At 46.7% G+C, this 16,458-nt stretch overlaps 1 protein-coding gene across 1 annotated transcript in view; it reads right to left on the bottom strand.

Moving 5' to 3' along the window:
• ndst3 (N-deacetylase/N-sulfotransferase (heparan glucosaminyl) 3) overlaps positions 1–16,458 on the bottom strand; it is a 538,252-nt gene that overhangs the window by 28,160 nt on the left and 493,634 nt on the right. Inside the window, exons 8-9 of the mRNA XM_078235192.1 lie at positions 3,051–3,233; positions 1,492–1,588 (exon numbers count right to left, since the gene is read on the bottom strand). Coding sequence (XP_078091318.1) covers positions 1,492–1,588; positions 3,051–3,233 — 280 coding nt within the window. The remainder of the gene's footprint in view (positions 1–1,491; positions 1,589–3,050; positions 3,234–16,458) is intronic.

Raw genomic sequence — 16,458 nt, 5'->3', positions numbered from 1 at the left:
ACCAAGATCAAGCTATCCCACTCCCTATCATCCTGGTGTGCTCCATGTGCCTATCCAATAACCGCTTAAATGTTTCTAAAGTGTCTGACTCCACTATCACTGCAGGCAGTCCATTCCATACCCCAACCACTCTCTGCGTAAAGAACTTACCTCTGATATCCTTCCTATATCTCCCACCACGAACCCTATAGTTATGCCCCCTTGTAATAGCTCCATCCACCCGAGGAAATAGTCTTTGAACGTTCACTCTATCTATCCCCTTCATCATTTTATACACCTCTATTAAGTCTCCCCTCAGCCTCCTCCGCTCCAGAGAGAACAGCCCTAGCTCCCTCAACCTTTCCTCATATGACCTACCCTCCAAACCAGGCAGCATCCTGGTAAATCTCCTCTGCACTCTTTCCAGCGCTTCCACATCCTTCTTATAGTGAGGTGACCAGAACTGCACACAATATTCCAAATGTGGTCTCACCAAGGTCCTGTACAGTTGCAGCATAACCCCACGGCTCTTAAACTCCAACCCCCTGTTAATAAAAGCTAACACACTATAGGCCTTCTTCACAGCTCTATCCACTTGACTGGCAACCTTTAGAGATCTGTGGATATGGACCCCAAGATCTCTCTGTTCCTCCACAGTCTTCAGAACCCTACCTTTGACCCTGTAATCCACATTTAAATTAGTCCTACCAAAATGAATCACCTCACATTTATCAGGGTTAAACTCCATTTGCCATTTTTCAGCCCAGCTTTGCATCCTATCTATGTCTCTTTGCAGCCTACAACAGCCCTCCACCTCATCCACTACTCCACCAATCTTGGTGTCATCAGCAAATTTACTGATCCACCCTTCAGCCCCCTCCTCTAAGTCATTAATAAAAATCACAAAGAGCAGAGGACCAAGCACTGATCCCTGCGGCACACCGCTAGCAACCTGCCTCCAATCCGAAAATTTTCCATCGACCACCACCCTCTGTCTTCGGTCAGACAGCCAGTTACCTATCCAATCGGCCAACTTTCCCTCTATCCCACACCTTTGTGCCTGGATCTGTGCGCTGATCCCTTCACCCTCCAACTTCTCTGCTTGAAGCTCTCCTTTGTGCTTGCCAGTCCCATTTCTTCTTTCCTGTTGGCACTGCTTCCAGGTCAATGGTCAACAGGTCACATGGGCAAGTATTTCTTATTACGCAGCAAAAGCACCCTTTACAATTGATGCAACTCATTAAAAGCCATTTCAACCATTTTCAAAAACAATTGAAGATTCCACAAACCTTTAAACAAATTACAAATTTTTCTTACTGTACAAATTCCGTGTCAAAGGTTACCACGTCATAAAGTAAATTAATGCAGAGCTACCTGAGAGTTGATATCACCTGAAAATGTACTATTAGAATGTGCTTGATAGAACAGTTTGTATAAATAACTGTTCTCCATGTAACCCATTTAGACAGTATGGGTGAACCAAATCACTTATACCTCGTGATTAAAACTCACCTGTTTTTTGAGGTCCAATAACCAGAAATTTTGGTAAACGATCACAGGTTTTCTCTTTAGACCAGATGTCCTTATGTCGTTTATCATCACATGGATTCTGCCAGAAAAGGAGGAAATTGGACACTGTATTAAAATGGCAGAGTTCCTCGGAGTTTAATGCAGCGTGAATGCTCATTGTTCTGAAAGGAATAGACACTGAACCCTATAATTAGGGTTAGCCAGTATAATGGGGGAAATGGTCTGTCTGTGATTTAATAATTACATGGAAATTAACTTGTGCCTTCATTTGGAATGACATTTCTTGCTGAAATCGCAACCATGTCCAATAGCTAGATAAAATATTCCAAGCTTTGTCCAATAGTAGTGGGGTTGGTCTGAATCTAAAATCCAAACAATGGCGTGGCAGAAAGGAGATATCCTACACACCACCATGGATTGCTTCCAATATAACTACCTACTAATCACTTTCCCCAGGAAGAGAAAGATATGACCACGAGAGCGAAATGCTTTTTTAAAAATTAATTTATTGGATATGAGTGTCGCTGGCTCGGCCAGCATTTATTGCCCATCCCTAACTGCCCTCCATTTCAGAGGTAATTTGAGAGTCAACCACATTGCTGTGGACCTGGAGTCACATGTATGCCAGATCAGGTAAGGACAGCAGATTTCCTTCCCTGAAGGGACAATTGACAATGGGTTTATGGTCAGTATTAGACATTTTAATCCCAAATTTTTATTCAATTCGAACTTCACCATCTGCCATGGTAGAATTCATACCCGGCTCCTCAGATCTTGACTTGGGTCTCTGGATTACTAGTCCAGTGACGATACCACTCCACCGCTGCTTCCCCTTGAGGTAGTTTGATCTGTTCAAGCTCTATATAAATAGATGTTTAAATTTGCCATGGATATCGAGACTCATATCCCTGTCCCACCCTTCCTCTGAATCACAAGCTTCATTAATACCACCATAGTTCTTGAACAGAATGTTGAATGCACTGTAAATTGAATACTCATTTTCTGACAGTAATCACATCAACAACAAACCAGGTAAAGTTTTCACAGTACGATTGCATCCATGTAGAAGGGATATGGCAAAAACACTTGACCAGTTTTGCTTCCAGTTTTAAAATGGCCCAATTGCAAATGCTAAATAACATCTGAATTTTCCCCTGATTCAGGCTGACTTGGAGTAAGAATTCAGCTTTAGCATTCATTCCTGTTACGCTGGCATCGTGACAATCTGTTTAACAATGCAAGCGGTCTTCAATAATCATAGATGCTGTGAATTAAAGGCAAAGATTCAGAAAAAATATATAATAAGAGGGGTGGCGGGTAGGTTTTGGTGGTCAGTTTGATGGCAGCCATGTTCTTGGTTGTTAAGATCAGCCTAACTACCAAAACCAGGTAGAGTTATCAACAAGATAATGGGAACCCTGGAAGTGCAGTCACTTCAAAGGAGATTAGTACACAAAGCAGGGGTGGGTGGCGGGGAATGGTTGTGGGTCTGTTATCTGCAGAGTTTGCTGCGCTTGTCTTAAAAAGGATTAGATGCACACCTGCCAGAGCGGGTCCTTTTGTTCTGGAAAAAGCTCAAAGTATTTGTGTGCCAGCTGCACAGGGGGCATCGTTTGCAGCTTCAGGTTGGTCCAGCAGTGGACAAAATTAGCCAGGTTCACAAACGTATAGAGGCCCAGTCGATCATTCCCATAGTTGGATAAATGTGTCATGAAGATGCTGATCTGAAAGAAAAAGAGAAACAAGTCACACTCAGGGAGCTCCTCAATTAAAGAGATTTAGTTAAATAATTTCTTAAGTAAGGAGACTTCATTTATAATAGAGTTGTTGTCAAGCTAACTATGTCTTTCCACCCTCCTGTGGATCATGTGATCTTAGATCTAAAATTTCTCACCTCATTGCGTAAACACACTGGCCGGGCGGGACACAAAATTTGGCAGACCGGCAAAAACTCCAATGGAACAAGACGGGAATTTTGGGGCCAGAAAATCCTGGCCACTGATTCATTTTGGATGAATGTTTCGGGATAACAAATCCATGTTTCCATGTTATGAAATCTACACTTATCTTGTTGGATAGCAGCAGGTGGGAACTTCAAGGCCAGAATTTTACCGCCGATTCTGGGGCGGGCAAGGCTCACAGAATGGCATCCTCCGTTGGCCTCAGGCAGGATCTTACGAGCCTCGCGTGGGCGAGGCGGTAAAATTCTGACACAAGTCTTGACAAACTTTGAAGTTTCTACACTTGAACAGACCGGGTAAGGCTGCACATGCATTAATTAAGTTCCTTGAACCCAACGCACCTATGCGCAAAGAGAATGGCATGAAAACCTGGGTCAGGTGACCTGAAGCGGAGCACCATTCAACAGAAGAGTCCCAGACAGGGGACAGGGAGAGGTCCCAAAAGGAGAGTTGAGACAGGGAGAGAGAAAAGGTCCCTCCCTAAGTTAAAAAGTTGTAAGGAGCTCAGGAGAAGCCCTGAAGATCCAAGAAGATTGATGACTCCTTGGTCTTTTTAAAGTAGCTTGTACAACGTGACCATCACTGCCTGGGTCAGCGTCTATTACCCGCCCATTTCAGAGGGCATTTGAGAGTCAACCACATTACTGCAGGTCTGGAGTCACATGTACCCAGGGTGGCAGATTGCCTTTCTTAAAGAACATTAGTGAACCGGATGAGTTTTTATGACAATCGGCAATGGTTTCATGGTCATCATTGACTTTTAATTCCAGGCATTTTATTGAATTAAAATTTGACCATTTGCCGTGGTGGGATTTGAACCCGGGCCCCCAGATCTTGCTCCGGGTCTCCGGATTACTAGTCCAGTGACAAAAGCACTGTGCCACTGCCTACCCTAACATGCTGCAGACTGTTGGAATGATCATATCGCTTTGGAGCAGTAGCGTTTTGCTAAGCGCAGCCGAGGAGCTAAAGTCGTGCTTGTGAGTTGGTGCCCGAGTGAATATTCAGGAATCCAGGGGAATGGAATCTCGGGAAATGAGGCGGGAAGGTGGATCGCTGTTGATGTCATCCGAGTTGGAATGACTTGAGAGAATTCTAAGGTTAGATCTTCGAAGGTGAAGACTGGAATCTTTAGTGACAGAGATGCAATTTCAGTGAGATTGGGTGACTCACAGTATTAATGATGTCTGGATAGGTGTTGAGAAATCCATGAACTTTGCTTGGTTGCATTTGCTATTTATTATGCAATGTGGTGAGTTCGATCATAGTTTGTCTGTTACTTCACATGTACCTCATATTAACCCTGAATGGCAGAGTATCATGGTAGCATCCAGACGAAAGATAGTTAGAGGATGGGTATCATTGGAGCAGAGGGACAGGGAGGAGATAGGAAAGGTTAAGGACAAGTGGAAGAGGGCAGGTTGAGGTTCAAGGATTTACTAATGATCTCCAGTCTTCCACTGTCCCATTCAGTCAAACAGCCTTTTGTTTCACATCTCCAATATTTTTATTACTAATAAACAAAAGTGAACAAAAATGAAAATAATCTCTTAAAGACTTTTCTCCAGGTTTACTTGCAGCAGTCTTGGAGGAAATTAGCCTTTAATCCTGGAAGATTAACAATTCTAGGACCAACATTTGCCTCAGTGGTTGTTTGCAGGGGGTAATTTTGACTCAGTGGTCGGGGGAGATGGGAAGGATCCTGTAAAAGCAGCAGCAACGGGGTTCCCAAATATCCCATAATACATGACTAGGAGTTTCCTGGAATCAGAAGTTCTTCTCCAGAGAGCAGCCAATTTAAATTTCCTGCCTCATTGCACCCCCATGAATGATGGGCACTTACATTATGTATTGCAAATTATGACTAATGTTTAGGCACTGGACGCCAGAGCAACAACTTGAACTTGGAAATGTCTTTAATGTAATAAATTTCCCAAGGTGCTACACAGAAGCCATTATAAAACAAAATGTGGTTCCAAGCCCCAAAGCAGACATTGGGGCAGACGACCGAAAGCTTAGGTTTTAAGAAATGTCTTACTTGTATATTTTATATCTTGGATCAGATGACACACCTGCTGTGTGCATGCAGGAACTTTCTCTACAAGAGTTTTATAACTTAAAATGTCAACTTCATGTTTTAAGCTCTGGCTTCCAGCTCTTTCTACCTCTGTGTTTACTTTTATCTGAGTCCACACCCTGGCTTCAGCAATCAAGGACAGTGAGCACCAGTAGTAAACAGACTCACATATTCAAACAAAGAACAATCGAACCATACAGTGCTAAAGGAGAAAAGCAAGGTAAAGACGCAGTTTGGGGAGGGAATTCCACAGTTTAGGGCCTAAGCAGCTGAAGGCAGGGCCACTAATACTGGAGCTGTTATGATCGGAAAGAGGCCAGAATTAGGGGAGCACAAGTAGTTCAGAGGGTTGCGTAGGAGAAGGAGATTATAGGACAGAGATAGGGAGGGGAAGGCCATGGAGGGATTTGAATTCAAGGATGAGAATTTAACAAACAAGACATTGCTTAACCTACAGCCAATGAGGGTCAGGTGCACTAACCTTAAACAAGATTATTTCCTGCCTTTTCCAGTGAACTCACCAGCCATATAAAGTGATGGTAGTTCTTGGAGGGGGAGGGGGGGGGGGGGGGGCTGTGGGGGCGTGGGTGATAGTGGGATGTAGATGAGGTAAGTGATGGAGAGGTCTTGAAATCAGGAAGCAAAAGGAGAGATATTCAAACTGAAGAATGGAAGTTTGGGCAGGGTGGGGGTGAGGGTTTGGGGCAGGATGGGGATGGGGATTTGGGGGCAGGTGGGGGTTTGGGGCAGGGTGGGGGTGGGGGTTTGGGGCAGGGTGGGGGTGGGAGTTTGGGGCAGGGTGGGGGTGAGGGTTTGGGGCATGGTGGGGGTTTGGGGCAGGTGGGGGTTTGGGGCAGGGTGGGGGTGGGGGTGGGGGTTTGGGGCAGGGTGGGGGTGGGGGTTTGGGGCAGGGTGGGGGTGGGGGTTTGGGGCAGGGTGGGGGTGGGGATTTGGGGGCAGGTGGGGGTTTGGGGCAGGGTGGGGGTTTGGGGCAGGGTGGGGGTCGGAGTTTGGGGCAGGGTGGGGGTGAGGGTTTGGGGCACGGTGGGGGTTTGGGGCAGGTGGGGGTTTGGGGCAGGGTGGGGGTGGGGGTTTGGGGCAGGGTGGGGGTGGGGATTTGGGGCAGGGTGGGGGTGGGGGTTTGGGGCAGGATGGGGGTGGGGATTTGGGGGCAGGTGGGGGTTTGGGGCAGGGTGGGGGTTTGGGGCAGGGTGGGAGTGGGAGTTTGGGGCAGGGTGGGGGTGAGGGTTTGGGGCACGGTGGGGGTTTGGGGCAGGTGGGGGTTTGGGGCAGGGTGGGGGTTTGGGGCAGGGTGGGGGTGGGGGTTTGGGGCAGGGTGGGGGTGGGGGTTTGGGGCAGGATGGGGGTGGGGATTTGGGGGCAGGTGGGGGTTTGGGGCAGGGTGGGGGTTTGGGGCAGGGTGGGGGTGGGGGTTTGGGGCAGGGTGGGGGTGAGAGTGGGGGTTTGGGGCAGGGTGGGGGTGAGGGTGGGGGTTTGGGGCAGGATGGGGGTGGGGGTGGGGGTTTGGGGCAGGTGGGGGTTTGGGGCAGGGTGGGGGTTTGGGGCAGGGTGGGGGTGGGGGTTTGGGGCAGGGTGGGTGTGGGGGTTTGGGGCAGGATGGGGGTGGGGATTTGGGGGCAGGTGGGGGTTTGGGGCAGGGTGGGGGTTTGGGGCAGGGTGGGGGTGGGGGTTTGGGGCAGGGTGGGGGTGAGGGTGGGGGTTTGGGGCAGGGTGGGGTGTGGGTGGGGGTTTGGGGCAGGTGGGGGTTTGGGGCAGGGTGGGGGTTTGGGGCAGGGTGGGGGTGGGGGTTTGGGTCAGGGTGGGGGTGGGGGTTTGGGGCAGGTGGGGGTTTGGGGCAGGGTGGGGGTTTGGGGCAGGGTGGGGATGGGGGTTTGGGGGCAGGTGGGGGTTTGGGGCAGGGTGGGGGTTTGGGGCAGGGTGGGGGTGGGGGTTTGGGGCAGGGTGGGGGTGAGGGTTTGGGGCAGGATGGGGGTGGGGATTTGGGGGCAGGTGGGGGTTTGGGGCAGGGTGGGGGTTTGGGGCAGGGTGGGGGTTTGGGGCAGGGTGGGGGTGGGGGTTTGGGGCAGGGTGGGGGTGGGGGTTTGGGGCAGGTGGGGGTTTGGGGCAGGGTGGGGGTTTGGGGCAGGGTGGGGGTGGGGGTTTGGGGCAGGGTGGGGGTTTGGGGCAGGGTGGGGGTGGGGGTTTGGGGCAGAGTGGGGGTGGGAGCAATTGGCTGTGGCGGGGCAGAGATGGAACCTGGGGAATGACCGCTCTTGAGGGGGGGGGGATGGAGACTGGGGAAGAGGGGGGGGGGCTCGGCTGCTGGGGAGACTGGGCTCAGTCTCACCTTTTTGCCAACTGATGGGGGGCCTCCAGGTTCTTGGGACATATCATACAACAGCATTAAAAAAAAATGACATTAGTGTGGATTAAAACAGCTCAACGGGTGAAACTAGCCCAAACGATCACTAAAAAATAAATCTCTCTTTAAAGTCATGAGCCACAGACAGCATTTCCGCTGTTATTAACAGCCAGTGACCAAAAGCAGGAACCCAGCTTATTTTCTACAGCTATAAATCCAGTGGTGCTAAAGTTAATTCTAGCATCTCCATTGTTATTGTGGCTGTGATCAGTTTGGGGCAGGTGGGGGCCAGGGTTCAAACCCAGGACCTTCCTATTGTGTACAGTTCATTGCCATTGCAAATTGTGCATTTATCTACCAGGCCATCGCAAAGAGCATAGATTATAGACTATAACACGGAAAATGCTAGCAACACTCAGCAAGTCGGGCAGCATCTGTGGAAAGAGAATTAGTTAAAGTTTCCGGTGACTTCAAATATTGGCGGTATTTTGGGTGATGTTAAACTGATAAGATCTGAATCCTAACCCCGAGCCACCAAGATGGTTTGGCAATTTAAAAGTTACAATGAGGTTGCATGTCTCATATGCACCCGCCATTTTAAATTTAACTAAGTTTTCTGGGCCTTGAGAAATCCAATGGTTAAAAAGGTGAGGCTTTCCTCCTACCTGCTGCATACAGTTTACCTGCTTCATCAGACAAATTCCGTCCCCACGACTGGAAATGCCCCCTGATCTTTCCAATCTCCCAACCCCACCCCCAACTTCCAATTTCCCCCGACCCTTTAGATCTCCTACGTAAGGCTCCAATCTCCCTCTGACTCCCGATCTCCAGATTTTCTTCTGGCCTCTGATTACCCCCCTCGCCCCCCCCCTGCCCCAGCCTCTCTGACCCATCTCTTCCCCCTTTCCATTCCACAGCTTTGGCCTCATGGTCTGATAGCCAGCCGGGCCTCCTCTCAATCTGGTTGGCTGTGGCCAGAAAACTGAGATAAAACTGCTCAGCAGAACCTGTGGGAAACCTGTTGTCCCGACCTCAAAACAGCCCCGTCCTCTCCTGCTCACTCTACACCTCCTGGTTCATGTCCAGCCCATTAGCTTTGTTTGTTTCTTTGAAGATGGCACCTGGGTATTTCCAGCATGTTCCCGTTTGGTTTTGGATTTCCAACACCAACAGCACTTAACCTTAGTATAAATAAGGAGTTAATGCTTAATGTACAGCAAGGGGTTTGTAACGGCAAACTATCCAAATCAAAACAATTGGATATCAAGATACAGCCCCAAAAAATCATTAACTTCAATTCAATAAACACCTGTAAGCTATAAAGAAAAACAAGCTTCTCTGCTCACTTTCCTGCTATGCCGAGGCAAGCAGCAATTTTGATTGATCTCAAAATATTCTGTCTGCGACTCGAATATTCTGTCTGCGACGTGGGATATTCTGTCTGCGACTCGGGATATTCTGTCTGCGACTCGGGATATTCTGTCTGCGACTCAGGATATCCTGTCTGCGAGGTGGAATATTCTATCTGCGAGGTGGAATATTCTATCTGCGAGGTGGAATATTCTGTCTGCGACGCGGGATATTCTGTCTGCGACTCGGGATATTCTGTCTGCGACTCGGGATATTCTGTCTGCGACTCGGGATATCCTGTCTGCGAGGTGGAATATTCTATCTGCGACTTGGGATATCCTATCTGTGACTCGGGATATTCTGTCTGCGACTCGAATATTCTGTCTGCGATGTGGAATATTCTGTCTGCGACTCGGGATATTCTGTCTGCGACTCGGGATATTCTGTCTGCGACGCGGGATATTCTGTCTGCGACTCGGGATATTCTGCCTGCGACTCGGGATATTCTGCCTGCGAATTGGGATATTCTGTCTGCAAATTGGGATATTCTGTCTGCGACTCGGGATATTCTGCCTGCGACTCGGGATATTCTGTCTGCGACTCGGGATATTCTGTCTGCGACTCGGGATATTCTGTCTGCGACTCGGGATATTCTGTCTGCAAGGTGGAATATTCTGTCTGCAACTTGGGATATTCTGTCTGTGACTCGGAATAGTCTGTCTGTGACTCGGAATATTCTGTCTGCGAGGTGGAATATTCTGTCTGCGACTCGGGATATTCTGTCTGCCACTCGGGATATTCTGTCTGCGACTCGGGATATTCTGTCTGCGACTCGGAATATTCTGTCTGCAACTCGGAATATTCTGTCTGCGACTCGAATATTCTGTCTGCGACTCAAAATATAATGTCTGTATCTCAGAATAATCTTTGTATTGCAGGATGCGTGGTCTGTGTAAGCTCATCAAAATGTTTAGACATTACTAAACTCAGTTTAAAAAATGATAACACCTTTGTGTATTTAGGGTCAAAGCCAAGGCAAACTGAAAGCGTGCTTGCATTTTTGTTATCAGTCTGGTCATAGCTATTGCCTTTTCTCCAATTAGAATGCAAAGTAACGTCAATCATCAAATATTTGGCCTTGCTTCTATTGTGGGTATTTGATCTATTTGATTTCTGCTATGTCCTTCCCTTAGTTGAAGCTTAGCTCTTCTCCAGTGTGGGGAAGGATGATCCAAACACAATGAAGCACACAATGTAGAGGGATTGCTTTGATCCTAAAGTATTATTGCAGCAAGCCACTAGAGGGTGCTAAGTGTACTCTGACTACTTCAAACCTCAGCACTTGCAAAGTACCATTTTACGGAAGAAAAACAGTACATTTCACAGCCATTAGATTTTGAAAACAAATCCATACAAATATATTTAACAGTAACTGAAGAAACCAAGCTTCAGGCCAAGTAGTTAGTAACCTAGATATGGGTGACAGGCCCCTTCCGCCATTCCCACTCCATAATCAGAGATATATCACAAAGCCATTGCACTGGGGGTTGTGATGGTGTTATTGCAAGAAAAACTATCCACCACTGAGCTTGCTCTGGGTTTGCTCTTGAGCATTACAATGTAAAATAGCTAACATTAAGAACTGCACTGGAACCATCAGGGTTTGTTTTATGTAAATAATTATGGGCAATTTTGACTTGCTATCCAGTTGTTTTTAGACTGGAGTTCTTTACCTGATACACTTGAACTATTCCAAGAGAGGAGATGTTGTAATGGTTTGTGGCACCTGATCTTCTTTTAATTGGTTAGAGTTCATATAAAAAGCCCCAGACCTGGCCAAGTTGGCCATCAACAGGTCCAGACAGCGGGTGGTCGAGAGGGTTGTCTGACCCGACTGTCTGCCCCTCTAATGTGGTTATGTTCAAAGAACAAAGAACAATACAGTACAGGAACAGGCCCTTTGGCCCTCCAAGCCTGCGCCGCTCATGTGCCCAACTAGACCATTTGTTTGTATCCCTCTATTCCCAGTCTGTTCATGTGGCTATCTAGATGAGTCTTAAACGATCCCACCTTGCTTGGGAGGTCATTCCAGGCCCCCACCACGCTCTGTGTAAAATACGTCCCCCTGACATCTGTGTTGAACCTTGCCCCCCCCTCACCTTGAACCTGTGACCCCTTGTGCTCGTCACCTCCGACCTGGGAAAAAGCTTCCCTATCAATGCCCTTCATAATTTTATACACCTCTATTAGGTCGCCCCTCATCCTCCGTCTTTCCAGGGCGGCACGGTAGCACAGTGGTTAGCACTGCTGCTTCACAGCTCCAGGGACCTGGGTTCGATTCCCGGCTCGGGTCACTGTCTGTGCGGAGTTTGCACATTCTCCCCGTGTCTGCGTGGGTTTCCTCCGGGTGCTCCGGTTTCCTCCCACAGTCCAAAGATGTGCGGGTTAGGTTGATTGGCCAAGCTAAATTGCCCCTTAGTGTCCCGGGATGCGTAGATTAGAGGGATTAGCGGGTAAATATGAGGGTTAGAGGGATTAGCAGGTAAATATGTTGGGATATGGGGATAGGGCCTGGGTGGGATTGTTGTCGGTGCAGACTCGATGGGCCGAATGGCCTCTTTCTATACTGTAGGGGTTTTATGGTAGAACATCCCCAGTTTACCCAATTTCTCCTCATAGCTAAGACCTCCCCATACCAGGCAACATCCTGGTAAACCTTTTCTGTACTCTCTCCAAAGCCTCCACGTCCTTCTGGTAGTGTGGCGACCAGAACTGGACGCAGTATTCCAAATGTGGCCTAACCAACGTTCTATACAGCCGCAACATCATATGCCAACTTTTATATTCTATGCCCCATCCAATAAAGGCAAGCATGCCATATGCCTTCTTGACCACCCTCTCCACCTGTGCTGCCAACTTTAAGGATCTGTGGACGTACACCCAGGTCCCTCTGTGTGTCTATACTCCTGATGGTTCTGCCATTTATTGTATAGCCCCCCCTTACATTAGATCTACCGAAATGCATCACTTCACATTTATCTGGATTAAATTCCATCTGCCATTTCTCCGCCCAATGTTCCAGCCTATCTATATCCTGCTGTATTCTCTGACAATGTTCATCACTATCCGCAACTCCAGCAATCTTCGTGTCGTCTGCAAACTTACTGAGCACACCAGCTACATCTTCCTCCAAATCATTTATATATATCACAAACAGCAGAGGTCCCAGTACAGAGCCCTGCAGAACTCCACTAGTCACAGACCTCCAACCGGAAAAAGACCCCTCCACTGCTACCCTCTATCTTCTATGGCTAAGCCAGTTCTCCACCCATCTAGCTAGCTCACCTTTTATCCCGTGAGATTTAACCTTTTGCACCAGCCTGCCATGAGGGACCTTGTCAAACGCTTTACTAAAATCCATATAGACGACATCCACGGCCCTTCTCTCGTCAATCGTTTTGTCACCTCCTCAAAAAACTTGTGAGGCATGACCTCCCTCGTACAAAACCATGCTGTCTATCGCTAATGAGATTATTCAGTTCTAAATGTGCATATATCCTATCTCTAAGAATCATCTCCAACAATTTCCCTACCGCGGACGTCAAGCTCACCGGCCTATAATTACCCGGGTTATCCTTGCTACCCTTCTTAAATAACGGGACCACATTTGCTATCCTCCAATCCTCTGGGACCTCACCTGTGTCCAGTGAAGAGATAAAGATTTCTGTTAGAGGCCCCGCAATTTCATCTCTTGCCTCCCTGAGGAGTCTAGGATAGATGCTATCCGGCCTTGGGGATTTGTCTGTCTTAATGTTTCCTAAAAAACCTAACACTTCCTCCCTTGTAATTGAGATTTTTTCTAACGGGTCAACACATCTCTCTGAGACACTACCAGTCAACATGTCCCTCTCCTTTGTGAATACTGATGCAAAGTATTCATTTAGGATCTCACCTACTTCCTTTGGTTCTAAGCATAATTCCCCTCCTTTGTCCCTGAGAGGTCCGATTCTTTCTCTAACAACCCTCTTGTTCCTAACGTATGTATAAAATGCCTTAGGATTCTCCTTAATCCTGTCCGCCAAGGACATTTTGTGACCCCTTTTTGCCCTTCTAACTCCCTGTTTGAGTTCTTTTCTACTTTCTCTGTATTCCTGCAGTGCTCCATCTGTTTTTAGCTGCCTGGACCTCATGTATGCCTCTTTTTTCTTTTTGATTAGACCCACAATTTCACTGGTTATCCACGGCTCTCGAATCCTACCTATATCCTATATATGAGATTATTCCGTTCTAAATGCGCATATTAGACCCACAAACAAGGGTGGCCTTGTACAGGGAGTACACGGTATCCACCGGCATGCTTCAGGCCGTCCGTGATCGTCGGACACCACAGGGGCTGTGCTGCATCATCACTGCCGGGAAACGCACTTTAATTTGAATAATGCCTTTTAACGTTCTATCTTTAGTTATAGTGCCCCCCTCTCATTTGTTAAATTTACTCTTGATCGGTTTTATTTTAAAAAGAATATAAATAGAGGATTGCCCCACCAGGAGGTGTCACCTCACCACTGTCTTTGTGTGTAATGTATTGACTTTTAAAAGATTATAAAAATTCCAACCCCAGGAATGACATTTTAATTTGATTTTGTATTTTGTTTTCTTTGAAGTTTTGATGTTTTGTTACAGGGTCCCACCAAGGGCTTCACTGGCTCTTGTTTATTTGTTTTTGTGTTTGCTTGTTATATATTTTTTTAAAAGAGTGTGAAAAGGCCCATTAGTGAGAGGCAGATGGTCAGTTTTCTCTTGCCTAGGGGATTGACACTGACTTCATTAGTTGCTATCTTGTCTGGTGGCAATTTAGCTCAGGTGGTTTGAGTATGGTCATAGTAACTCTGATGTTGTGGGTTCCATCCCCACCCTGGCCAGCTGGTAGACATTTTGTAGGAATGAGGTAGCCGAGAAATGATGGACTGCGAATCCATTGTGCTCTGTGTGCATGGTTTCAAATCCCACCCTTGTTGTTCGTTTGTTTAATATATTGCTTCTTTGTATGTTAAGAGGCTGTTAACTTTATAATTTGACATACTCAAAAGAGTCTAAAAGAGGCCCATCTGTGAGTCTCACAAACCACTGTGCTTGTGTTTTTAAGCACCACTTAAGTAATATTACCTTTTCATCTAAACTATCAAACATATTGTGGTGATTGCCCCTTTATGGACCCAACTGCAGAGTAAGAGTCACATGACCTGGGGAACCTTCTTGGTAGCTGACTATGAGGCCGCAAGCCTCTGTAATATGTAAATAAATGTTGTGGTTATTATTTACCTAACTGGTGAAGTGAAATTATTACATTGGTGATGAGGATTAAAGAAAAAACAGTGGTCCCAAGATCATGAGTATGAAGTCATGTTGAAGTTCAGTTCAAGTTGAGAAACAGAAGACTGTTTGCAGATATGCCCCTATTCGGATGGATAGATCTTTCTGATGATCTATGGAGGATTGGACACAATATATTGAACGTTTGAGCTACTATTTTTAGGCCAACCGAACAGAGGAGGAGTGGAAGTGGAAGGCTATTCCTTCTGAGCGTTTGTGGGACTCAGGCCTACGTTTATTACGCAGCTTCACATCCCCAAACGTGCCCGACTCCAAGTCATTCACTAAGATAGCTGAATTGGTGAAAACACACCACCAACCAAAAACATATTGCAATGATTTAAGTTTACCTTAACCAGGAGACTCCTGGGGAATCTACTGCAACATATATTACCAAGTTAAGACAGGTCTCAGAGCACTGTGACCTTGGAACCACTCTCAATGATATGCTGCATTTAGTCTGTGGTACAAATAAGGCCATCCAGAGGAAGCTATTCACAGAGGCAGTTATAAATTTTAAGGTGGCGCTGGAGATGGTGTTGGTAATGGAGAACACTGAGAAGGGTGTACAGGAGTTTCAGAGCTTACAAAATGATGCAATTCACAGTTAGAGTGAGAAGCTGCAGTCAGCAGTGACTCCAAAAATGAAGATGTAATTTTAAAAGAGGAAGCAAATGCAGCCATGAATAGAGTGAGAAGATTTTTAAAATGCCAATCAATCACCTAAGATTGAAGCAGAGAGTTACCGGTGTGGGGGTAATCGCTCCCCTGAAACCTGCAGGTATAAAGAGGCTGAATATTTTTTCTGCTGCAGGAAAGGTCACTTAAAGAACTGATGTAAAAGTAATACATTGCAAATGCATAGAATGGAAGTGACCATAGAATGAAAGAGATTTGAATATTCATTCATTGTTCAATGTAAAAGTGAGTAAGGTTGGCTTCATCACTGTGATACTTTTGGTAAATGATAGCCCCTTAAAGATGGAGGTTAATATGGGAGCCTCTGCCACGGTGACAGAATACCACACATTTTGATATTTACAAGGAAGAGTCCAGCCATTGAATTTGAAGGGTACCATAGCAAAACTAACAACTTACACAGGAAAAGCCATGAAGATAACGGGCTACTACCACAGTACCTGTAAGCTATAAGCAGCAGTCCACTCAGCCTCCAGTAATAATAGTGTCAGGCCAATGGCCATGTATTTTACGTTGTGATTGGCTCAAGGTAATCAAGTTAAACTGGATGGAAATCTTCCATACTGGGAAGGGGGAGTGCCTGAGTTAATGAAGAAGAATGACAATGTTTTCTGTGACACATTTGGTAAAATAAAGGGCCTTGAGGCAAAGATCTATGGAGATCCGGAGGCAACCTTATGACCAGGACCATGTGCCTTGCGAAAACATTGGACATGGAATTGAAGAGATTGGAAGAAGTGGGTATTATCCAGCCAGTTCAATTTGCAGAGCGGGCAGCACTCATAGTCCCTGTGATTAGGCCTGACAAGACATTTGTGGAGTGGGCAGCGCTCATAGTCCCTGTGATAAAGCCTGATAAAACCACCCGCATCTGTGGAGACTACAAATTAACAGTTAATCATGCTGCCAAATTAGGTAAGTATCTAATTTCGAAGATTAAAGACCTGAATGCAAAGCTGGCCAGAGGTCAATCTTATACAAAACTGGAAATAAGTCACACATACCAGCAACTTGAATTAGACGACGCTTCCCGGAGATATGTCACGAGAAACACACACAAAGCTTTGTTCCAGGATATGCACCTACCCTTTTGTGTGTCATCAACATGTGCTATTTTCCACAAAACA

This window comes from Mustelus asterias, chromosome 1 (assembly GCF_964213995.1).
Source record: "Mustelus asterias chromosome 1, sMusAst1.hap1.1, whole genome shotgun sequence".
NCBI lineage: Eukaryota > Metazoa > Chordata > Chondrichthyes > Carcharhiniformes > Triakidae > Mustelus > Mustelus asterias.
The sequence above is the reverse complement of the archived record's forward strand: the minus strand, read 5'-3'. Positions and strand labels throughout refer to the sequence as shown.